We start from the raw sequence: 27,323 nt of genomic DNA, 5'->3' as shown, positions 1-27,323 counted from the left end.
GCAAGACACAACTCATATATTAAGGGGGGGGGGATGTATTACCTCTCATGCTCTTTGATTGTAAGTCACATAAAACTAAAGAATCGGGAAAAATAAAACACAAAACCTTTTTGTTAACGTGATACAAATCATTTAACGATTACTAAACAAACAAACAAAAAACGTTACTTTTTTTTTATTTATTCATTTTTGCAAATTCATGTATCTCGGCATCAATTTCTGCAGATTTTTCAACTATCAGTTTCCGAGAGCTAATCTTTAACAAATAATGTACAATTTTGTACGACCTAATGTACATTTTTTAGCTATTTCACTTTCAGTGAGCATATGTGAAATATTTCCGCTATCTCATTGAATGCATTAAAGGACGAATGTGACGCAACAAATTTTAATGCCCATAAAAATTCAGCGTTACAAAATACTAAACTACAACTTGTTCTTAAACTAAAAAGTTCGAAATCGGTATATTTTTGGACATTAAATTTGACGTTTCCGGATATGACATATCACTTTCTTCGTTCCTTTTAAATACAAAATCTAATATTAATTATGATTTTTTTGAGCAGGCACGTCATTTTGTTTCCCTTTTTTGGCGTTACTAATAAGTGCCTGTTTTCCCATATAATATTCGGCTTATTATATTCTTACAAAGCGAGCAGTCCCGCAACAAATGGATTTTGCGGGACTTTTCGAACCCATTCATCAAAATCAGAAGTCCAATTCGTATTAAATACGGATTTTGAGAAGCTCATTGTTTTAAAAAATTCACTAATTTACTCTGAATAATTTCTCAAATATTACACCAAACGTGCAGTAAACCAATGCGCTGCTTCCGCAGACTGAATACTACTATTATCGACAGAAAAATGCATTCTAACCTTTCACACAGTTACAGAAGTCCCGCACATGCTCATTAGCTGTAATTCGGAAATCTCATAGAAAAATAATAAATGTCTCATAAACCGAAACTGGACTGATATATACAGAAAAAAAGTAAGAGAGAATAAAATAGATACGAGTCTCCGTATTACATATTCGCAAATGGTATTGTTTTGTTTTTGTAAGCGCTAACTACGATATTTTATTATTGCAATCGGCATGTTTAAATGGGGGGGGGGCTATGAAACTTGAAATTCTCTGTATTTTCACGGTTTTTATGAAAATTTTCAATTTTTCCGATTTTTTTTACACGATTTTTAAATTTCCCGCGTTTTCCAGGTTCTTTCAGTGGCGTGACAACCCTACTGATGAATGACGAGATATTAGCAAATACTTTTATCCTATAAATCAAAATTTGATTTCAAAATATACACCTTTAGAAAACCGTTGTTTATCACTTCAATTACTTACATTTTTAAATGAAAGACGTTATTATCACTATATAACTATTATATACCAAGTTTAATTACTACATACCAAGCTTTTCACAATCTTCAACAATTCTTCCATAACCACAGCAATTCCTTCATACCCTAGCAAGCGGCAAATTGATCTAAAATGCTGTGGTCCCACAAAACCACTATACATTCCATATATTGTGCTGTTTGCAACATTTAGTGCCTTTGTTCCAAAAAAATATTGAGGTTGAGCTGCTGGAGGCTTATCACGTGCCACAGGTGATGTGAAGGTTATATCTTTAACCTTCACAAACCTTTGAAAATAAAGTAATTCATGACACTTTAACTCATGGAATAATAAAGCAAACGATTTAATCAAAGCACAACATGGCAACCTTATAAAAATTTCAACATGACACAATAAAGTTTTTTATTTTCCCAAATTAAAATTAATCAGCACATAATATCTAAAAGATGTACCTGTTAGTAGCAGCATTATAACAGTAATTTGGCAAAAAGTCAAAATTTAACTCCCAGAAGACATGAAGACAGATGCGTCCATATGGAGCAAAAACATTATGGTTTGCTTCATGCAACATTGCATCAAAATCATCTAAAGTGATATACTTTCCAAGCAGTTTATGAGCTAATTTTGTCACATTGATAAGTCCTTCAAGCTCCTGAAATAATAATACAATATGGTAAAATAAAGTTTCTGAATTTCAATCAAAATTTAAAAGTTGCATTAACAATAAAACATTATATTACATATTAACATTTTCATACACTAATAATAAGGTTTCAAAAATTTTCAATAAAGTGCATCACTTACTGCAATTCCAGTGATGTCTCCAGCCTCAAAGCGACTAATAGCTAAATCCAAAGATTTTTGTAGGGCAGCATTCACTCGTTGGGCTATCAGTCTATTTAAATCGATTGATCTACCAAGTAGCTGAACATGTCTTTGCTTTAAAAGGGTTTCATAACGATTTGCAGGAGGATAGTGAAAACATGTTCCATAACTAGCACATTCTGCACGGAAGCGTTTATCCAAAAGGATACTACCAGCTAAATGTTTATAATAAGCAAATATTTGTTCACTTAATTTATATACGAACTGATCAAAACAGAGATTGACTTCAGCTTCCACTTCATCATAAAGGAATTGCTTTTTAAACTTCGTCAATGCATAATAAGCACTGTCATTATACAGGTCTAGAGGATAAAGGACACATCTGGAAAAAATATGTTAAGCATAGCATAAGAAGTTAATAAGATTGATTACATAAACATAAGAAAACATAACATTGCTTGACCTAGTAATTTCTTTTAAGGCTCAGAAACATTACAACTTGATTATCAATTGTTATAAGCTTGAAAAATTTAACTTTTTTTATGACTTAAAAAAGATAGCATATGTCAAGCTCTGTACTATTAGGTACTCTAATAGTTGATACTCACTAATAGCTTTCTTAATGGTTAGATATGTATATTTTATCCTGTTCTGATTGCAAAACTCACTAAAAGAAGGTATTATGATCAGCTTAGCTGCATTTCAATAAACATGGTAAAGAATTAATTTAGGATTAATATGATAAAATGGATTATATAAAGAGAGGTAACCTTACCATGAATCTATGGAATTTAATCAAAATAGCTGCAATAGAGTACTTTAAAACAACTAAGATTTGAAATTAATATGAAACAGTAACTGCATATTTCTACATATTAATCATTAACATTATCTTAAAGGCTTATTTGCCAGCACATTTTTTGCACTATTATTACTGTGCAATATTTCAACTTTACCTGAAACAAAATTTAATTTAAAGCATACTAGCCTTTAAAATATTGAAGATCACAGAATTATTTGAAACAGTGCTTTTTAAACTCCGGAACTTTTAAACTTCCTTGAATTCTTTATTTAGCATGAAAATCTAATAGAAAATTTCTATCTTTATTATTTTTAAACTAACCACAAATTCTAAGCTGCATGCAAGTTTTTGCTTTTAATAGTAGCTAATATATGAAGATTAGCATGGGTTTTGAGTTTAAAAATAAATGACATGCTTTGTAAAAAAAAATATTATAATACATTTGTAACACAATAAAGACAGTAGTGTTCTACTTCAAAAAAAATCAAAAATTCGTTAATATTGAAAAAAAAAAAACATTATAAATACAGATACTCCACTTACTCAGTGGGTATTAATTTGAATTAAAATTGGCCCCTGCAAACAAAAATTCTACTGTTATATAGTACTGAAAGTGCTTACTTAACAACTTGAGTATAGATTTATTTGAAAAATTCTAGTGCTTGAAAAGGATTCAATTTGCTAATATGCAGAATAAAGACAATACATTTTGTGTATGAATTCATTTATTTGAGCGAAATGATAAAACACATCAATTAGAAGTGTACAGAAACATCCTCTAATAACTGATACCAGGCACTCTTGCCATAAACAAGAACATACATGTTTGATTTTGTAAAGTTTGAATTACGAATTAAGATTTGTAATTCATAACTTAAATTATGAATATGACTCGTCATGCAAAACAAGTGCATGATGAGTCTCAGTCATCAAATGTACCAAAGGGTTCACACGCACTATATCTTCTACCTAAGTGAACAGTGCAGTTTCAATCCTTTTTCATCATGATAAATACTGCAGTAACTGAATTTTCAAAATGCTGAGAAAGTTACATGCATAAATAAACAAAATAATAATAAGAATAAAATTTGTTAAGGGTATGTTTTAAACAATGAAAAATAAATTAAAGCAAAGTCAATACGTTTAAACAGTACTTACTCCATCATGGATGATGCTTTTGTTTTTAAAATATGATCAGTTAGAATCCATGGCAATGACATTTCAATTGGGAACTACAAATATTTATATACAATTCAGCATTTAATATAAAATAAATGAAATTTAATGTAATAATAATTAATCCCTTCTCCCAACATTGCACAAAATGAATGTAAAATCTGTATCCTAATATTTTCAAAAATATGAAAAGAAAAGGCATTGCATAGAAAATTTTCATGCGATTAAGATGGCAGATGTCAAAATGTCTACAAACAAAATTACATCAAACATTTCGTTAATTCACCGAATGATGGAATTTAACTCTCACTAAGCTAAATGAATTATCTAATTCTTCTTTATTATCTTATGAATATAAATTATTTTTTTCCCACAAACTTTTTAAACTGACAATTTTCTAATAATACCCCAAATAGTTATACAAACAAAATTGAAAGACAGCAAAAGCAATATCATTAAAACGTGAAAGACATGTTCCAGAAAGGAAATGAACAGAATAAAAAAAATCAAAACGAGTCTTAATATTTTATATATTACTTCTTAAAAAAATATGTTTGAAATTACGAAATGACTCTCACACGTCCTTCTCTTTGTTATATTTACTATACAAAATAGACAATATAAATAGTCATTATCTGCAAAGCACATAACTGAGAAGTTGCTTTCAATAATCATATATGGTTTTCAATTTTATTTAGCAGACCTTTATTCAAAAGAAAATTCTTTAAAGATGGCTTTCCCAAATCTGGTCCATTAAAGCCAAAAGACAAATATTTAATTACTGAATGATAAATAACGTGAATAGATAAATAAAAGAGTTCAATAACAGTATACTTTTACGGTTTGATGACAGTACCTTTTTTCGTTTTTAATTTTGACTAAAGTATATTAATAACCAATGTTGAAAGAAATTTTAAATTTAATAAATATTAGTATTTTGACAGTCAGTCAAGTTTCTTTGGGCATTCTGGGGGGTAACAATATTTGCTGCTATATATCCAATATTATTTACATTCAAGTTCAATCTCCTATTACAATTTTTTTTTTTTAAAAAAGTATTTTCATTGTAGCTGTCAAAAAAAGAAAGAAAAAAAAAAAAAAAAAGGGACGGAGAGGGGGGGGGGGAGAAACACCTCTATAACTTTATTCTCATCTTCACACAATATTGGTGTCGATGGAATTGACTCGAAAAGGCAAGTTTATTTCAATCAACAAACTGAATTAATCAACTATCTTTAAATTTTTCAATTAAAACTATAGTTTTTTTTCTTTCTTTTCTGAATCGATCTTTCATAAACCTCTTAATAAAATTTTATGATATTTTCGAGAGTTATAATGTTTTGAAAAATGACTTATAAAGTCTCATGAATAATATTTTTGTTATTATTTTTTTAAAAAAAATTCTATGAAGCTTAATACATCTACCTGATTAACAGTCGTTTACACCTGAATATAAAATCCATGAAACTTAATAAATCTCCTGATTAACAATCGTTCCCGCATGAATGTAAAATCCCGTCCTTATAATAAACATCGATAATTTCATATGCTTAAAATGTCTTTACTGTATAGGTATCTCACCTATCAGCAAGTTAAAAAAATAAAAAAATTAATGAAGCTATTCCATTCGCCATAAAGATTAAGATGTCAGGTAATTCCTTAAGTGGGATCAATTATAAAGGCTGAATGGTAAAGTGATTTTAAAGGAAATGCCTCAATATTTATAGTCAAAACAATAATAAATATTGAAATTTTGAAGATCATACTCATATTAAAGATAAATCTGAATAATATTGTTTCCTCTACCGAAATTCCCGTACACAAAAATGAGAAGGGGGAAAAAAAAAAGTTTTGCTTAATATACGTCCCTGGTGGGTTGGATCTTTTTGGGCGGAGTTTTCAGCAAACAAAATTAGAACTACCGCGAATTTCAGAACGAAATTTGAAAGACATACATGAAAAGAACTATTGGATTGAATTATTGACAAATCCCGATTTCCACAATGTAAAACATTCAAGACTTTAGTTAATTAGCTACATTGAAGAACCAAAACATTATGACTATCCGGATTATTATCAGAATTTTTAATGAACTCGTCTGGATGATAAGGAGGGCACGTAATTAAGTGGGAATGGCATTTAACTGCTGCTGGAAAAGGTAAGGAATCAATCAGCACATATTCTGCCTCCAGCAATGGATGGAGGGAGACGTTCTGAGAGTTCACTCTCAAGCCGGCGACCAACCGGCAGCTCTTTATTTTATCTAGCAAAGTTATGGAAAATATCATACAAAGATGTAGGAATCTTAAGCAATTTAATAGAAATAAGTGACTCTGAGACAGCTTTAAAAACGAGGAGTTGGAACCGAGGCACTTTCAGAGATTATGAAAAATGGATAAAGGAATATCAATGGAGAGCAGAATATAGCAATAATAAAAAGAAGGAACTAAGCTCCCTGCATTTTACCAAACTGCCAACTACCATAGATACAACAGTCAGGACATCTGTAGCTATCTGCAACAACGACAACACTTTCCATATTAGAGAGAAATTATAGCTCCATTTAATGGTGCCATACAACAAATGCAAATAAATAACCAGGAAAACACAACCCAAAATTATGACGAATTAAACAAGGTAAAAGATATGCAGATAAAGGTCGCAAAAGAAGAAATTATGGTTCTTGGCCAATGCCCAATTTAAAACTATCCCAAACATTCCATGCAAGTTGCAGATAATCAAATAGAAATAGAATAACTCTCAGAAAATCCTGACAAAAAGCGTATACTTAACAGAGAGGAGAGGGGGAAAGGAAGTCCAACACAACTAAGTGAAAACATCAGCTATGAAGAAAACGATTGAAAGAAAGACTGGACTATGAATAAGTGGAAGAAAATTGCCTGGTAAGATGAATGATGATTTCTCATTCACTGCATCGATGATCATGTCAGAGTACCATCTTCCAGACAAACAGTTGCTCTCAGCGTGTACAGCTGGTCATACACAGGCCGATGGCGCCAGTACTATGCTTTTGGGGACGTTCTCATACACGGCTGCGGGAACCGTAGTTCTGATAGAACAGACCATGAAAGCTATGGACTATCTGAACCTAATTATGAATCAGTTGCACCCTTACATGGCGTCTGTCTTCTTAACTGGAAATGAAATCTTCCAGTAGAAGAACGCTCCATATTCCAACGCTCGGACACTGTCGAAGTGATTCGAGAAGCATAACGATGAATTCCAATTAATGTCCTGGTCACTCAACTCGCGGGATCCTAATCCGATAGAGCACATTTGGGATTTCATGGAAAAGCAGCACAGAGAACAAATACCATATCGGAATATCTCGAATTTGCATGACCGCTATTTAGACATATGGTACAACCTGTTTCCAGTCATCTGCCAAGGGCTTGAGGTATCCATGCCAAGGCGAGTTACAGCTATTTTTCGGGCCAAAAGTAGTGAAACGCGTTACTGAGTAGGTGGTCATAATGTGTGGCTCTTCAGTGTATATCAATTTAATCGGTTAACTAATTTGCCTACCTACACAAACTTGTCCTTTTAAGGGGACAGTGGACTTTGAAATCAGCAAAAATCCACAGAAACGTGAAATTTTATTTTTATCGTTTCCTCACAAAAATATATGCTTATATTCAATTAAAATAGTGTTATAAGATATATTGTTCTATAAAGTGAATATTTCAAAGGCCAAAATTAAAAGAGTATATTTTAATTACTTTCCACAAAATGATATTGTAATTAGATTTAAATATCTTTGGAATGTTGCAGGTGTCTTAATTTATTGAAGCAATTAAATAGAGTTGAATAATAAAGATTTCTGTGAAACATTAAAAAAATAAAGTATGCATTTTATATTTCAAGAGGTTTTTTTAGATAGTTAAAAGTCAATTTTAGTTCTGAAAAATATAAAATTCTTATGAAAATTCAGTAAGCGTGGATAAAAATATTTCTAAAAAATAAGCATTTAATTAGTAAAATAAAATTAGAAAAATAAAAAACTAAGTCATCTGGAATATTTTAAAATTAAAAAAAAACTATACATCTTTTAATTTTTAAAAAATAATATTTTGTTACAATTTTTAAAAAAAAGAAATTTAACTTATTTATAATTTAATACATATACCTAAAAAATTTCATAACTCTAAGTGAAAAATTCACAAAAATGCCTAAAAGAGTCCACTGCCCCCTTAAGCCATTCCTATTGACATTAATTGTGTGAAGAGGCGATATTAAACAACAAAATTACAGAGGCGTTAATTTTTTTTTACAACTATACGACAGATAACAGTGAAATAAAAGGTTTAGTCCCCCCCGCCCCCCAAAAAACTCTCCAATTTCTGAGAAGTTCATAAATAAAATTTTCAGTAATATTCCTAGCTTTAGCATAAACAAGTCAATATTCTGTAAAAATATTGCAAAGGCAATTAGCTTGCATAAGCTCACAAATATTTGACAAAAATTTAAGATTCCTCACACTATTAAAGTTGCCATATATTCGAAAACGATTGACTTATGTTAATACATAAGTTTGTTTCAGCACGCCATATAGTTATGATGTAATAAAAAAGCATTCAAGAGAGTATTGTCTAATCTATCGCACAATGTTAAGGATTCTTACATGAATACTATGTGCAAAACAAGAGAAGTTCTAGTCGATAAATTTTATGGGGGGGGGCAGCAATGAATAATAAAATTAAAAAAGGGTATTTTTATATGTTATTTTAATTTTTCGCTTTTATTTCAGCAAATTAATTAAAATATAAATAATAAAATATAAAACAGCCAATTGCTATGAATATAAGATTACAGCACAGCTTTCAGTTCATTAGGTTTTATCACACTTACAATATATGCATATGGTTATAATTAAACTTCCCCTATAAACAGCATTCTACAACGCAAACAGGTGAACGGATTGCAACGAAAGTTGGTATATAGTCTAAACACGAAGCGCGCTTATGGAATTAAATTTTTTAGTTCCAAAATGTCCACCAGAGGGCGCCTTTTCTGGAAAAAACATTAACACATTAAACGACCAAAACGGAATACAGAAACAATATTAATATTTATCGACTAGTTTCTGATCACCTTGCCATCGAACCACATTAAATATAGATAAGGAAAAAATAACAGTACGCTGTTTGAGGGGGGGGGGGACGCAGTTCAGTTTGCAGAAACAAGAACAGATTAGAACGAAATTACACAAGAGAAGCAGTTGTTAATTATCTCCAGGACGATGTACGGAAAGGTGCTCCATGTGACTACCCTCATTCGCCTGCAAAATTTGTGCGACAACAACTGTCTTGAAGGCATCAACATGTACCGGTGGGACAGGTTTACGGCCTCTTCCAGGTTGAATTCCTATTGTCCCCGTCGTTTCACATCTCTTAATCATGACCCGGATAACTTTAGTAGACATTGGTCGACTAAACTAAAGATACCGTCACGATTAAAGCCGGAAGCATCGACATAAAACATGACAACGTCTGCAAACGTTTCATAACCCTAACCCGTTTTGCATAAAGCTTCCTCTTCGCAAGCCTGCAAATCTCGACTCCCCCCCCCCACCTAGAACTGACAGCTGTTCTTGGTTTTACATTTTATTACTAATAATTCTTGTTCTGGATAGTTAATATTGTTTCTATATTTCGTATTTTTCGTTTATTGTGTTAAATTTAATGCTTTTCCGGAAAAGGCACCCTCTGAGGACATTTTCGAACAAAAAAAAAAAAAAAATCGAAATTCCTTGAGCACATCTTATTGTTAGCATATATCAAATTTCGTAGCAATCCGTTCACCCGTTTGCGTTGTAGGATGCTATTTATAGGGAAGTTTAATTATAACCACCCTCTATACTAGCAAAGTTATACAAGAGAGAGAAAAAGTAAATTTTACCTGTATTCTTTTGCCCATGGTAATTTCTAAATAAAATTCTCGATACCATAATTGTGATAGATCACAGCATTCCTGCAAGGTTTCTGAAAAACATTTTTACACTTCTATTTTCGAAAATAATTCCATGATTTGTAAAAATAGCTTCTTTCACAAGTTGTGGATAATTTAAAATATATAATCCATATAAAAAGACAACTGTAAGAATATTTTACAAAATAAAGGAAATGGTAATTACATATTCAATATTAATAAAGATCAAGATCACATCTAATATCAAGGAAACAAAATACTCACGGCTAAAATTTAGTAAATAATTCCAATAGAAAGAGCTTTTATGAAAATTATCTATAGCTATAAGATATGGACCATCAATATCTTTCCTAAGAGTTCTTTTACCACCACTTTTATCAGCAATCAGAGACTCCAACATTGTTCTCACCATATATAACTGAAAATATATACAAATTTACTTTTAATATTTATAAAGATATTACAAATCAGACACACATACAAATCAAGGTATAAAATTTTTGTTCTTATTTATCGCCCAAAGAATTATTATCAGCATTTCAAGTCATAAATTGCTACAATATGCATCAGTCATGGAAAGTACATTATAACGACATTAATACAGATATGGATCAATTATATTGTTAAGAAATTTGGTTCAGATACAATTACTCACAAATCATAAAATGTTAACAGAAATGAATTTTTAAAAAAACACACCTGAATACATGTTCACAAACTTAAAAAAATATGCACACATAATTACAAGAAAAACCAATTATAATCCATTTCTTACATTGTCTTAAAAGTTCAATACATGAAAAACTGAATTTCTGACATGCTGTTAAATTAAGAATCAACAGTGTTTTTTTTTTTTTTTTTTTTTTTTAAAGATAGCAATAAATCAAAAGTTAAAAGCTTAAAACTAAAAGCAATGACGAAATGGAAGGATTTTTTTCAAAGTAATGTAACATTCATTTAACAACTATGATGTTAATTAGGTATCCACTAGTTATAAATAAAATTGAATCTAAAATTTAAAAAAAAAAAAAAACATTTATAGAATAATCTATTAAAATATATTTTTGTTTAAAGTCAAACCATTCGGAATATTTTGTTTGATAATAATTGTACAATTTTGCAACATATTCACTCAAACTAAATCACCATTTTTTCAATACGGTAGGTAGAGAATTTTCCAAGAAAAAATTTAAAATATTATTTTCTGTTAGTTATTTAAAAAGTAGTCAAGCAAGTCAAAAGTAGACGTTTTCAAGATAAAGATGAGATTAATAAAATAATGATACAAAGGTTTATGAGAAAGAAAAAAGACGTTTTTCTCAATCACTAGTTTTCTCTCAGAAATGCTTAACTGGATACCATTTCCGGAGAGAAATGCCAGTCATCAAAGATTTAAAATATAAGTACAGTTCATGTTTAAAAACACATAATTAGTGAGTCCTTCAATACTATAAAAGGCAATATTGTTAAATTTGAAACATGGAAATTTTCAGAGAAACAAACAATGAACATTTAAAAACTGATTAAAAAAACATTGTAAGTCTCAAATAATATGCAATGAATTACATGTGCATATTAAGTAATCATGAATAATTGTAATAATGCTAACAGTTCATCTTATGAATATATGTAATTAAATTACTTGAGTGCTTGAAGGTCCCACATTACGTCTTGGCACTTTAATTTCAAAACCATTCTCGGGGTCCTTTTTCCCTTTCAAAGCAGGATCCTCATCAGGCTCAGTACCTCTTAACCAGTCAGCACAGGTTTCACGGACCGACAAAATTATGCTAGAAAAGCCAAACATAATATGATTTGAAAAATTATGCTGGAGATGGGAAAGAAATAGAACCTGGAGATTGTCAGAAAACTGGAATGTCTGGATTTTTATCATAATAAGCATTTCCCCCACAAGTCCCATTTGCATTTCAGAATTTAAAAAATGTTTTCAGCCCGATTTAATTTCTTCATTACAACAACAGAAGACAAAACACATGAAACACCTACTTTTAACATTAAAATAATTTCGTAAATAAAATAATTTTCAACTTCTATGAGCAAATGATGCTGGTAAACAACACAATAACATACAAAAAAGTGAATAGTAAAGAAAGTCACAGAATAATCATTAAAAATTTTCCTTCTTCTATGATTTATTATTAAAATCAATTCAAAAATAGCATATTTCTCACTAATATTGATTCGTTATTTTTTCTCATTTGGTTATGATCTCATTTTAGATCATAATTTATAAAATTAAAATGATTATCTAAGAGGCATAAACATTAAGATGTAATTTTTTTTTTAAAGGAAAGTTAGTTTAGCAAATATGACTGGCATTATTGCATGCAAATTGACTAGCTTTTACTAACAAATGTCAGTTGTGATCTTTACACTAGGATTTTTGCATTGCCTACTTGAGAATTATATTCTCTAGTACAAGTTAACAAATACAAAGCAAAAAACTCTTTCAATTAACATCACAAAGCATGATTATTTGAATATAAAACTATTATAAGGCATTTAATAATTTTTCCACATGAAAAGGAAAGAATATACCCTTTAAAAGGATTTGGGGTGCAATTCAATCGTCAAATCTCTTACTTGAAGTGTTCATATATGCAGTTAACATGATATGTCAGCTAAAAAACACTAAAAAATGACTATCCTATTTTTAAAGAAAAAATTATTATTTTGCTTTTACATATTCCTTTTAATGATGTCTTAAATTATTCACTATGACAGGCCAATATTATTAGATTGCTGGTTAATGTATTTACTTTTTATCTTAAAACAGAGAAAGTGAAAAAATATGTTTCAATGCCTGGCATAGGGTGTTATATGTATATGTAAAAGCGCGCTTTCTCTCTCTTTTTTCCCCCATTACAGGAAAATTTAATTTCTCTGACATTAACAATTCCCATTTTTCTAATAGCAAAGACTGCAGTATAGCATTTACTGACATAGGATGCAAGATGAAATAGTAAGACTCAATCAATTAGACAAAAATGAATTATAAATATACATAATAAACAAGACACAAATATATATAAAGTAGAAGCAAATATAAATAAAAATATGGAAAATTAAAATACCTTCTAATTAAATCTTTCTTGTTTTTTACAGCTTTTCTTAGCGGTTCTCGTAGAGTTACTTGAACAAATTCTTGAAGCTCAGCATATACATGTCTTCTTATGGAATCTGTAAAAACTGTTTCCATGCGAGACATGAGAAGCTGAAGTCCTTTTATCATGGCTATTACCTAAAAAATTTATTTTTAGTAATTAACAAAATAAAGACATGGAAGAAGCAATTTTATAGAAAAGTATACTTCTTAAAGGCAACAAGAAGAAATCTTCATTTTATTTTCAAACTCTTAAATATTTAAACTTTCATTTTAAAAAAAGAAATTTCAAAAAGAATAAATATTAAATTCGGAATCGACAAAAGAAAATTTGTTGTAGTTTTCTTTCATCCCCGCTTCACACAATATTTTCTAACATTAAAAATTTCTTATATTTTCTCCCAATTTATATGCTATGGATTATTTTAAAGTTTGTAGTCAATGATACATTGAATATATCAAAATATAACCAACTAAAATACTTTCATGTGAATATTAATTCCTTTGTTATCCCAGTTAATTTTGATTAGCAGCAACTGATATTTCAAGAAAATACTTCCAAAGTATTTCTGTTATTTTAACTAAATTAAATTATGCAAATATTAGCCACTTTCTTATTGATAAATAAATAATACATTGGACAGTAAAAAAATGAGCTTATTAGATCAGTTGTTGCTAAGAAAAGAATATAAGAGTATATTTTAAGGCTATGCCCTTTTTATAATTTTCACACATTGAATCAGCTGCATTAAAAATGCTCGCACATTTTAAGTTCAAAATTGTTGCAAATTCTCACAGACAGCAAATTTTTAAATATTTCTAATTAACATCACTATCTAATTGTTGCCTAGTTATCCAATTATTACTTGAAAGAAAAGAGAATTTCTAGAGAATTGCTTGAGAAGTGGGTATTATTGATACTTATCCTAGTATAATTATACAACACAAAGCAGTCAAGCATATATTTAAAGTGAATTCGTTAAATTTATCAGTGTGCATTACTGGCAAAATAAAGAACAAAATGCAGGCTTAATGATGTACTGTTAGGATAAACCATATGATAACAAATACAAATATTTTCTTTTTTCACAAGACAGAAGAAAATGTTAAACAATATAGCTGATTTACAGTGATTTTTTTAACGTCTAAATAATGATTTTCAGGTATTACCAATATCTAGCAAATCTGATTATTCCTAGGAAAGTAATAAGTTTTGAAATTTAAATAACTCCAACAAAAATATTTCACTTATAAGAAAGACAAGAAACCAATTTGAGTTTTTTACCTCAATAAGACCAAACTTTTCTTCATCACTATAGTTGTATCTAGTGGCCTAGAAGAAAGGATGATCAATTAACAATTGGAAGTAATTACTTCCTTTTTAAATAGAAACCTAAACTAAACAGAAAATTTTGTAAATATAAGAGAAACAGTTTTCGATGAAAAACATATCTGATATGTTTGATGAAGATGTTTTTTATTGCATTGGAAAATAAATATTTCAGGCATAATCCAAATTATTGGGTGCATATATTTGAAAGGTCAGATTTAATGTTAATTAATTAAAAGCTGGCTTAATTTTTTTTTACCAAGATTATAGCTATACATATTATTTATCCTTTTTCATGAATAGTCAGATAATCAGGGACGTGATTGACCAAAAGGCAAAATAGAGGAAATCTAAAAAGCAACACCTAACAATGCATGAATAAAAAAAATATGCAAAAAGTATACAGTAACTAGTTAATATACAGAAAAAAATTTAGTCTAATTGCTATTTATAGCATTCCAAAATATTTATAAAAGTAAGAAAATAATAATATATATATTTCCTTAACACTTTAAGAAAAATATTGTCCAGCACAAATTAAACTATATATAGAACAAATATGAGGGGAAAGACAGTATTTTATTGTAAGCATACCTCATTGGCAAATTTTAGCTAGCATTTCTTTAACGACCAATGAACCTTTATGGCAAATTTTGAACACATTACAGCTTTTCTTTAAACAGGTCATTCAATGACATGACTCGATAGGCCTTTCATAGTGCTTTTTGGAATCAGTCACATTGATATAAGCAGCTTCATTTTGAGTAGAAAATTCATATCTGGAAGAAATTCTTAAGACATATGCCTCACGTTTTTTTTTTTTTTAAGATGAATAATTCTCTACAATTTGGCAGCTCCGCTAGACATTTTCTTTGCAGCTTTCTTTGATATGATCGTTTGATATAAACACTCTTCTTTTGATAAGAACCTCTGCTATGAAGTTCATTGCAACTGAATTCCTTTTACAAAAATTTGTCTGTTTTATCTTTAATGTTAGTTCTTTTTATACAAATGAAATGCACATTTCTTAAAAATTAAAAAAAAGATGAGAAATCAAAAAAAAAAGTGGAAAACCGAGATTCTGCGAAATAATCAAATCCCTGAATAATACAACTAATTTCAAAAGGTTGAATATTTTGGTTTGATTGTTCTTCATATTTCTTTTCTGTTAGCATAACAATCACTATCAATATATTGAATATATATAATAGTTATTTATGGGCCTGTTTAAAATTGTCGACAGTTTAAAACATTTGATCACAAAAATGGAAGGCAAGGTAATTTAGAAACGTGCAATTGTATTTAAAAATGATCTTATGCTCTAAAATAAGGTTCTATTAATACTCTTAATGAACATACTCTTTCATATTCTTCAGCTTCCTGAGGACACTCTTTATTTTGGTGATGGTCAGTAGGATGCATGAGCTTCCAAGAATACTATTTGCAAAGATAAAATGGATTACACAAAACAAACTAAAGTGGTTACTTAGAAAGAATCAATTGAAAATTATACAACAAAAATGATTCTCATAAAAACATGGACTTTGAATTTAATAAATACTGATCATAGATATATATTAAACTACAAAGTTGCTTAAAAAATGTACAGAGTATTTAGGAGACTGACTAAAAATTGCTGAAGAGTAAATTTTAAAAAAAATGCAAAATTCCAATTTTTATATGGTTACACCAAATAAAAATAGTCCTATGTTGGATTAAATTGATTAACTACATTTACCATTGGGTAATCATATTTCCGTACATTTACAAGGAAACTAATTATAAAGAAAGTACTTCCACCCTGCCTATATATCCGTAATGTCAATTAGGTACAGTAGAAAATTTCAAGAAAAATACCTCTGATAAATGCGAAAAAAAAAAAAATATCTAATATATACTCTTACTGATGTCTGCATCAAGAGTAAAATTCATATCAGTTCATTATTAAATTCAATTCATATAACATTTCAGAGATCACAGATCAAATGAATCGGTCATTTTGGAAAGAGGTCATCTACACTTTTACAAAAGCAAAAGACAAATTTTATCTATAATGTTTCCAAAAATCTTAAATCAGTATTTATCTGTCATTACCGGAGGAATTACAAATGATATAAAAATGCTGTTGCAGCTGTTGGTTACTCATTTATTATTGCACTATAGAAATCTTTACAACCGACTGCTATGTAAGGGTAGAGATTCCTTATGTCTTATATGTTTTTTAATATTGATAGATAATTTCTTTCGAAAGCCAAGTTATTTGGGAAGAATAAAGAATTAACTTCGTCTGGTTGCTTCACTAATAGCTATCTTTCAAGATGCCGTCAGTAAAGGGATTATCTATCACATATTTATCTTCACATTAGCCATTTCTCAGAAAACTAAACAACCATCAACATAATTCCCATAAAATTTATTAAATCATATCGGCAATAGAAGTGCTAGAAGTAAGAAAAAAGAAGTACATTAAGCTTAAAAAATAGCATTCTGAAGTTATAAAATTGAGTAATGGAACTCACTTGAATAATGCTCTATATAATATGAAAACATTTATATGCATGAGATTTGGACTAACCATTATAAAATTACAAGGTAATGAAATTCTACCAAATTTTTTTAAAATTTCCCATTCAAATAAATATTCCCCCTTATGCAAATAATCATAAACAAATGAGAATATTAACTTTTTTTATTTTACAATATCATCAAAAGCATTCTTGAATAATCAAGATTAACAAGTGAAAATTAATGCCAAATTATAACTTTTAAAGTTCCCAATTAAGTAACACAGCAAAAAAGAAAAAAGATGGTGCATGCATTGAAGTTTCAAATCAAAGCAGATATTTATGTACATTTTCATAAAGGCATCAATATATACACTGTACTAAAAAGTGCAATAAATTTTGATGGGAATAAAAGCATACTAATTCAGTAACATGAGTACTCCAGTCGCAAAGTAATTGTAAACCCCTAAGACATAATTCTGTTAGCTCCTTATTTTCTACATCAGTGCGTGGTGTCTCTTTAACTGTTGTTGTAACCTGAAAGAAAGCATATTTAAATTAAATAAAAATGTTAATTAATCATTTTATAGGATTGTTTTTAAAAGTAACTTATATTTGTATCAATCATTGTAGTTACAGTGACTTTTCTTTTTAAATAACCATCAACACATATAAAAAGATAATCTAAAATTAATACAATAAAATGAAAACAGAATACATAAATAAAACACTTTAAATACCTCATTATTGTGTCTTGCTAATTCACTGATGTATCTTACATATTCATCCCGAATGGTAGGGAGGTACTGAAGCAAATCTGATTGTGGACTTGGAGAGCTTGAACTAGCCAAAGGCCAACGAGACTGGTCATAATGTGGACTCCGTTTTATGTAATTAAAGGGGGCAATCTGCATGTCTCCAAATAGTGGGACCATTTCCAATTGCTAAGGGAGAGAGGGTAGAAGTACAGAAAATTTAATCCATTATAATATAATTCAATCACAAAAGGCATGAAAAAAGAAAAATACAAACCTTGAAAATTTTATCGATTTTTGCAATATTTACTCGCTTTTTTTGGTCCATTTTATTAATGTTGGATATCTCCCCATCAATCAAAAAAAGCCCAAATCCCATTACTTTCACCAGCATATGTTTTTCACTTGGAAGTAAATACATCTTATATTCAAACATCTGAACAGCTATATTTATCACATCAGCCAGCAACTCTTCATAACCAGGAATTTTTTCAAGATTTTCTTTTAGTGTGTCACGAATTTTATTTTGTGTAGCCAAAAACATTGAAAGATTCTGGGATTCTTGTAAAGCTTGTGAATCTGACATAACTTTTAGAAATTGAGCAGCTCTGAAAGAGTACAATCATAAAATAGTCAATAACTAACACATCAAAAACATATTATTGTACAAGACAAAAGAAATCGATAAAAATTTCTCATAAAACTAAAAGAAATTTCATTAAATAACAAAATAAAAGATATATAAATGTACAGCCAGTTTAAAGATTTAAAACCCGCACAATCTTACAAAATTAATAATCAAAAACATGAGAAAAATTCAAACTTTAACACATGAAATAATAAATCAATAGCATAATTCTTCTTGAATTACCAACAATATAAAATGCTATAAAAGGCTACATTAATGCACACAAAAACATACAGAATAAAATTAATGAATCAAAGTAAATATAAATAAATTACCTTCGGTATGTAGCATAATCATTTTTTAAACTGGATTTTATGGACTTCAACTCATCTAACACAGCAAACATATTTATGAATTTCCCAAGGGTCAGAAGATATGCTTCAGAAACAAAGTCCTTCCTTTTTTCAGCATGGCACAGCCTTTTCACTTCAGTACTGAATCTTTCTATAGCCCTTCTCTAAATTAAAAAAAGCATCATAATTATCTTCAAAATACATAGAATTTTAAAAAATATATACTTAAGGTTACAAAGTAGCTTTATCAAAAAAGATCAGAGCAATATTAAAAGCAATTATCTATTTATTAATGTTTCTGTAAATCATATTATTAAATTGATTCTGACCAAAAAAAGTCAGTTAACAAATACCATTATTTTAAAAACGAAGTTGTTGAAGTTTCTTAAAACTCTTATAATTCATGGATTACTGGGAAACAAAAATTAGCATGGAACTGAAAATCTGATTTTTTGCTAAATTTTAATAATTATTTTTGGCAGTTAAAACTGAAAACAATGACAATTCATAAATATTGGCTTTTGATAATTTTTTCAAAAACCTAAAATTCACAAACCTAAATCCATATTAATTCTTATAGTAGGTACATACGAAATTCAACAAAAATGTCAAGCCTCTATCTTAAACAGCCTTAGGGAATGGAAAAATTTGGATCAATAAAAATAAAACTAATCATGTTAGAAGAGTTCTAATTTTTAATATGTTACTTCCAATTTAAAAAATAAGCAGGAACACTCTTTTAACTCAATACCATTGAATATATATTTCATCTAATTCAAAATATTATGCTTTTGCAAAATGTCAATAACACTCGTTGTAACAATGACAGATTATTAAGCTTAAGCTATACTTAATACTTTCATAGAAGTTTTAAGCACAATACACTTATAAATAATAATAATAACAAAAAGGGCAATTAAAAATTAAAGCTTTATACAGAACAACATCTAATTTCTTCACAGTTTTAAAAGCAGTGCAATTTAGAAAGCTCGATATTTTTCATTGATTTTCTTGCTATCCAGAATAAGGTTTAATTCAAGAGAGTTATCTTCAATTTTATCCACAATACCTGCATTCAAAACACTTGCATTCTGAAGTCTCGTATTAACATCTGCATAAGACTGATTTCCAGAATTACTGTTCCCATTAATCTGCCATTTCTTCAAAATATTATGTGTCTTACTAATTTGAGACCGTTTAGTTCTTACTATTTTCTCAGTAGGAAAACAAATAAGAATCAATAAAATATAATTAAATCGCTTATAAGAATTTCATAAAATTATTACAAAGCTTCAAAGCAAAGAAAACTTTTCGTAAAAACTAATATTGATCTAAAAAAAGTTCTTTTTGTGGACATCCGACAGGTATTAGTGGAAATTCAAAAAAGATAAGGATATAAATGATTTAAATAATGAAAAATAACAACTATTGCACTTAAGGAAACGATTTATCAAAAATATCCTTAAGTAATTAAGAATGGAAAAATGCTTTAAAATGATAACTAACCATGTTTCCTCAACTGTTAAATTATGGGACCGACAATACTGAAAACTAAACAGATACCTTTAGAACTATCCAGATATAAAATTTGGAATCAAGTTTTCCAAACATATAGGCCATAAAAAAACACGTAAAATAAATGTTACTTTTGTCAAAATTAGTGTGCTGTATAGTCTTAAAAAACAAAAGAAAACATGGAGGAGCATCTAATTTAATCTCTATGATATGAAACAGGTATGAACAAATAATATACTGATGATATATTATTATATACAAATAATATATGATAACATTTAATAACTCCCAGTTCATCATAGTGTTTAAATGCTAAAATAAATATGCATTACACATGACAAATACTTTGAAACATTACATTCCACCACAAAAAAGTACTAACTTGAAAATACATGAAGTTAAGAAGCTTATTAACTTCAGGAGCTAGAACCTCCACAGTTTTTTCATAAATCTCCACCCGATTTGGTTGCTCATTAGACTTTGGCTGCGGAATTGCCCGAGAGCAGCATCGCCATGTGTACAGCATGATTGCATACTCTTCGCCTTCTTCCAACATTTCATTCTGTGCAAACAGAAAACACAAAAAATGTTATCATGACTTTTGCCCTTTTCTGACATAATTATTTATACTTTTAATTATAATTAAATGACAACCACCTAAAATGCAGTAAAAGGTATATAGCTGGCAATATAAAGAAATGAAATTTAAATTTGATTCCACTTGTATAGTAGGTATGACTTAATATAAATTCCATCAAATCACAGACAATCTGATATTTATTAACAGATAATAAAATGTTAAAATTAATTTATTTAAGAAATCTATTAAAAAACTCAAACTATTGAAATCCTTGCTTGCCAATATATATATAATCTCCAGGTAGTTGACAGAATAAGTTTTAAGCAATCAAGAAATGAATTTATCATCACATTTTAAACAGCTAATTCAAAGCAAATATCTAAATATAAAAATCAGCATTTTTGGATTTTATCTATTAATATCAATATAAATTAAAGCACAAACAAAAATCCTTCAATCATATCATACAGAAATATATTTTTAGAATAAATACAGAGAACTGAAATTATAGTTTAATAATTTTAAATGACATATTTAATCAAAAGAACCCCTGCTTTCAAATCAAATTACCAATTCAGAATGTACAGTAGCTTCTTCGATGTACTTTGCAACGCCAGTAACAAAGGCATTTCTATCCTCAAAATTTGTGTCAAAATTTGCATGGTATACAATACTACAAGGTTCAGCTTCTATGCAAGGTTGTTGATCAGGCAATGGAAGCTCATCTAATACATCAACATTAGAAAGGGCATCTGACAATGTCACTTTCTCAGCAGCCATGCTTTCCTATTAAAAAAAAGAAAATAAATATTAGCATTCGTATATAAACAAAGTTCTGCACATGACTTTCTTTTAAACATTCATATATTGTGTAAAAGTTTTTCTGAAACCAATATCTCAATTTATTAATAAAATCGGAAGGTTCTAGAAATGAACCTTCTGTTTTTACTAAAAGTTCTGAAATGAGGTATATTATATTATATACATATATATTACCGTAATTGCCACTCAAAGGGACTGAAATTTTATACACCTTTTTTAAACCCAAATTATACACCTATTACAGTGGAACATCACTTAACAAGCATAATTCATTCCAAAATTTTCCTTGTAATGCAGAATACTCATTAAGTCATCCTGTCTTTGTAAAACAGGACAATGTATTCCATTATGAAAAAAATACTCAAACATTTATAATAATGTAATTTATTATTTACTAGCCGCCTTTGGCGACAAGCCGGTTCGCCAATCTTAATGTCCATTAAAATTTTAATAATTAAATATTTTATGCAATTCCTACTTTAATAACTTCATCAAAATATTTTAAAACTTCAAATTTTGATAGTCATATAATTTACTCATAATATTATTAAGACTTCAGTCATAACGTAATATGTATCTCTCTAATTTTCTGTTAGCTCTCGTAGAATTTATGCTTTAAATTAAAGTGGAAAGGATTAATCTGCAATGTTTAATTTTAAATGCATCAAACACTAAGAAAATAAACAGAATCGTTTAAAATAATCGGTCGAAAACAGGTAAAAGAACTAGCATATACAAAAAATATGTAACTAACATAAACACAATTTAATTACAAAAGCATGCAACAAACCTAAAAATAATTTAAATCAAGTCCGAATCCGTTGATAATAGTTGTCAACAATCAGAACACAATGCGCATGCGCGAATTTTCAACACCAGTTATGGTAATGCAAATGCGTGAATTTTTCTACGCCAGTTGAGGTAACGCTATGCAGATTACAAATTTTTAATTTCCTTTATTCTGTTTTATTTTAATTCAAAAGTACTTCAGAATGAATGATTAATTAACAATGTTTAATTTAAATGCATAAAACATTAAGAAAATAAACAGAATCGTCTGAAATAATCGGCCGAAAAATGTTAATCCTAGCCTCAGTAGCGTGGGGGAAAAACTGAAGCCTTACTGATTAGATGGTGGGGAAAATGATTTTTTTGGCGGGAAACTTAGTTTTTAATTAATAATTAAAATTCTAATTAAAAATTCAAAGAAAGGGACCCAAGGTGCACATGTACCAAATTTGGTAGCTGTAGGTCAAACGGTCTGGCTTGTAGAGGGCCACACACACACACACACACACACACACACACACACACACACACACACACACACACACACACACACACACACACACACACACACACACACACACATATATATAAGTATAGATAATGCGCGCCTTTTTTAGAAGAAAATTATCTAAAGACATTCGTTTTGGCTACACTTTAAAATTTGGCGAAAATTAGACAAAGCATTACCATTAAATAAGTTTGTAGCAAACATAGCTACTGCTTTATCACAGTGATGCTTCTCAATACAAGCTGCAATAATTTCCCATGCTTTTAATACCTCCCTTATTTCACTGGAATATTGCTGATTTGTTACATCTATTACTTCTTCCTGTCCTGATCAAATGTCCTTCATAGCTTTTTACTGAGACAAAGAATGAAGCCCGTAAATTCTTCAATCAGTTTGGCTATATTCTTTCACCAGCTCATTGATGCTGTTGCTATCCACCTCTGGCCCTAAAACGTTAGCCAAGGATAAAATCTTGTCAATTAAGATTCCAAAGCAGTTGTTCAAACCCCTCAAAGTTGCATCTGACACCCCTATCTGGCTAAAAAATTTTCATACAGATTTAAAGGTTCTCTTGAAACAAGTGAACACAGATTGATACAGGTCAATCTAGCAAGTGACAGCATGGCATCTTCTTGTAACTTGTTCTACGGAACATAGCCCATCAAGCGAGTTACTTTTTTATGTTTTATTTCGCTCGCTATGTGAGGTTTGACTGCACAACCAACGATGAATCTATTTCTACAAGTGATTTTTTATTTTAATAAAATGATACACATTTTTAAAAGCTAGAAATTTCAATTTTAACTTCAAGAGCAACAAAATAGTCTTATATCATTGTCATAAAGTCTATCACTATTCCTTAAAATAATATTTTATACATTCCAACAATTTTAACCTGGGAAAAGACAATTTTTCAAAGTAAATAAACATTGTTTTATCAGGAAGGGAAAGGGAAAATATTCAGGCATTTCTTATACTACAGATTCATAGTGCAACTAATATTCTAATTTAACCATAATTGTATTTACATCTGAATGACACAGCAAACAATGCACATGTCTTTAAATATTATTTATATGCCCATTCAATGAAGCTACAGAGCCCATCTGAGTTGACAGCATATCACTAACAAATTCTTTTCTCTTTTGTTAAATGGGAATTGATAGAATAACCCTGGTTCTTACTTTGTTCATTAGAGACGCTCACCCAGATGGATTTGAGGGATACGGAGGTTTTCTCAGAAAACTCAAAAGATGCTCCAGCGTATATTTGCTTAACAGTCATCAGCTAAGTAGAAACCTCTTTTGCATAATATCCCCTTAGTACCTCCATAATACCCCCTTAAGCTGTCATTTCAATTTTTGAAAGGGGTGGGAAATTTTCTTTACCTTTGAAAGAGAAACTCAGGTATTCCAGTATTCTGAGGTACCTAATTTAAAATGAGCTGAGGAATGAAAGGGTTAAACATGTACAAATAAACTGCACATCAAAATTTCTGAAGGTGGGTCATTCTATGAATTTTACCTTATACACCTAAATAAAATTTCACTGTAACTGTAATTGTGATGCATCATTTTTTTTTTCAATGGAATTTCTAGTTTCTAGATTTGGTAATTGAATTTCAACAAAACAACCTTTAAAATGCACTGTTCATTTTGAATTTAATAAAAAGGTTTTTCTCTCATCCTTCCAGCAACATACTTTGATTTGGAAAAGCATACAATTTTGATCAGCAAAATAAAATACAATTTCACCTCTCTCAGATTATTTTTAACAAAAAAGTATTGTATTTACCAAAATAAGAATAACATTCTTAAAAAAAAAAAAATGTTCATAATAAATATAGAGCACTCAAGTGCACAGGAAAAATATAAGCTTTAATGATAATATGTTAAAAATTAAAGATAACAAATTATAAATTACCTTCATTTCGCAAAAATTTCAGTAACACAATGTGAGGTTTAACATCATTTCAGGTGCAAAACATTCCAAAAGGAATGAGGAAGGTCTAAAAATGAGTAAAAATAATATTTTAATTATAATTTAATAACAAATATACATCAAAAATTTAAAAATGCAACAGAAAACACATTAAAGAAAACCACCAAGCTGCGATTCCATAAGTAAGGGGAGCAACGAGATTATTTAACAGAATAAATAACTATGTGAAGAACATACAATTATAAATCTTTTAACCAAAAATGTTTCTAAAAGTCAATTTTGGTAAAATATCCAAATAAAACTTCACAACGTGCTTATGAACAATTTGATTTAGCATACATTAACAATGAAATTTGTATATTTAAATACAAAAAGGTAATAGAAACAATCTGTTTCTATACAAGTCCTTATTATGATGCTTAGAAGAGGAAACATTAATAAGGATTAAACACCAAATCAAAAATTAAAAAATTTTAACAATAGTGCCAGAAATAGAAAGCATGGAGTAATTTTCATAAGCAACAATCTTCTCATAATAAAGAATGCTATCTCCTCTCATTATGCCATACCAGCTCTTACATACTAAAATTTGTATAGCACTTTCAGATGTATTAAGTACTTATACTACTACGATTTTCAGCAACAGTCCTATCTAGAAACTAGGAACTTTCAAGTTAAAAAAATTCTGACTATCTACTGCTCATCAGCATATCGTATTTGAATGTATTGGATTTTACTGAATGAATACAGAACAAGTAAATGAAGAGACAGAATAAACCTCAATAAAGAACACAAAATCATTATAAGCATAACTTAAGTAAATCTCTATAATTATAAAATGAAATTGGTTACAGAATACCACTCCTCCCCTAAAAAAAAAAAAAAAGTCAACAAAATAGCTTAAGGGACATAGTGAAGTAACATGCTTATTTGGAAATAAAATTGATTAAAAAAATACAAGACAAAAAAGTACAGCTAATTTACATTGATTTACAGCTCCTATATATCATTTTATCATTATACCGCAGGATTATCATTATACTGCAGATTAAAAGCTGTGTAAATCTATAAAAATGAATACAAGGGATGTAAAAAAAAAAAAAATCATTTCAAATTTAGTGCTGAACTAAATTTATAAATGTATTAAGATTTGTTATTCAACCAATATCTATTAATTTGAATCATTATTCAATCAAATGACCTAGAGAGATTTCTCTAACTGAAAATCAGACACAGATTTAGCTAAACAAACAACTATTCAGGAAATCCTATTTGCATTTTCAGATCTTAAATCCAACTTAATTTTCTCCAATTACCCTTTTAAGGATTATAAATGTAAAATAAAAATCAGTTTGGGAAACTTAAGTGGCTTTTACAAGAGACAATATACACACAGTTTTATACAATGGAATCTCAGCTAACTTGGGCATTTTAAAACAAATTTGCTAATAATTTAAATATTTAATCAGGCCCTTAAATTTTTTTTATTAACCTAAAGCTACAATATCATCAATAATTCAAATGAATTTTGTTTAGTCTGAAGTCAAAGTTAAAAATATATATAATTTTTTAATTGTTTTTATCAGTGAAATAGATCCACATCTTATGCCCTCGATGATAATAAATGAATAATTTTTAAGTCTTGTAACTGTCTCAAAGATTTTACTTTTATACAATGCTTTCAAAAACATTTTTTTTTTTTTTTAAATTACAAGTGAATACGATAGTTGTGAAGTATAAAAAGTTACATAGATAAAATTTGGTTCATAGGTTTAACATCTAAAATATAGATTTATATTAAATTCTGTACAAAATTCTTCAAGGGGTTGTCATGTGTCAGTCCATAATTTTGCTAGCATGTAAACATGATAGCACAAAACATAATATCTTCAATTAAAGAAATTTAGTATCTGATCTTGTGACTACAATTACAATTCTCTATTTTAGATTCAATGGGTTTGGAAAACGTTTTCAAAATACATATTCAATTTTCTATTGCTTCTGTATTAATTACTTCCCAAAGATTAATCACTAAATATCATATGCTAGATTCTTACCAAAGACTTATAATTTCTTAACTATTGTTCATTAATGCCACACAATGCATTCAGAGTTTTATCCAAGGCCTGCAATTTTATCCAGGAGGAAGAGAATAATATATTTATTAGAGAAAGTATGCAAGAAAGTTGTGAAGAGATCATTTTTATTGGTAGGTTAAAAACTGTTGTTTTATCTCACTTCACTCATTTTTATATTCTACATTTCTTAATCTAATTTTTGGATATATCATACTTTTATTGTGATCCCACCAGCTTCAAATTAGCCATATAACATTGTATATACATCTTTTTATTTTT

General features: G+C 29.0%; 1 protein-coding gene across 1 annotated transcript in view; it reads right to left on the bottom strand.

The window, feature by feature from the left end:
• The window catches only part of LOC129960287 (cytoplasmic FMR1-interacting protein-like), a 53,637-nt gene that overhangs the window by 14,269 nt on the left and 12,045 nt on the right, over window positions 1-27,323 (bottom strand). Inside the window, exons 2-18 of the mRNA XM_056073591.1 lie at window positions 24,949-25,033; window positions 21,477-21,692; window positions 20,709-20,888; window positions 18,794-18,975; window positions 18,108-18,438; window positions 17,816-18,019; window positions 17,496-17,612; window positions 15,931-16,008; window positions 14,527-14,574; window positions 13,213-13,379; window positions 11,760-11,907; window positions 10,382-10,535; window positions 10,088-10,170; window positions 4,151-4,224; window positions 2,170-2,572; window positions 1,818-2,017; window positions 1,417-1,651 (exon numbers count right to left, since the gene is read on the bottom strand). Coding sequence (XP_055929566.1) covers window positions 1,417-1,651; window positions 1,818-2,017; window positions 2,170-2,572; window positions 4,151-4,224; window positions 10,088-10,170; window positions 10,382-10,535; window positions 11,760-11,907; window positions 13,213-13,379; window positions 14,527-14,574; window positions 15,931-16,008; window positions 17,496-17,612; window positions 17,816-18,019; window positions 18,108-18,438; window positions 18,794-18,975; window positions 20,709-20,888; window positions 21,477-21,692; window positions 24,949-24,954 — 2,826 coding nt within the window. The 5' untranslated portion in view covers window positions 24,955-25,033. The remainder of the gene's footprint in view (window positions 1-1,416; window positions 1,652-1,817; window positions 2,018-2,169; window positions 2,573-4,150; window positions 4,225-10,087; window positions 10,171-10,381; window positions 10,536-11,759; window positions 11,908-13,212; window positions 13,380-14,526; window positions 14,575-15,930; window positions 16,009-17,495; window positions 17,613-17,815; window positions 18,020-18,107; window positions 18,439-18,793; window positions 18,976-20,708; window positions 20,889-21,476; window positions 21,693-24,948; window positions 25,034-27,323) is intronic.

The sequence above is a fragment of the Argiope bruennichi genome, chromosome X2 (genome assembly GCF_947563725.1).
Source record: "Argiope bruennichi chromosome X2, qqArgBrue1.1, whole genome shotgun sequence".
Taxonomy (NCBI): Eukaryota; Metazoa; Arthropoda; class Arachnida; order Araneae; family Araneidae; genus Argiope; species Argiope bruennichi.
Note: the sequence above shows the minus strand (reverse complement) of the source record. Positions and strands in the feature narration are given on the sequence as shown.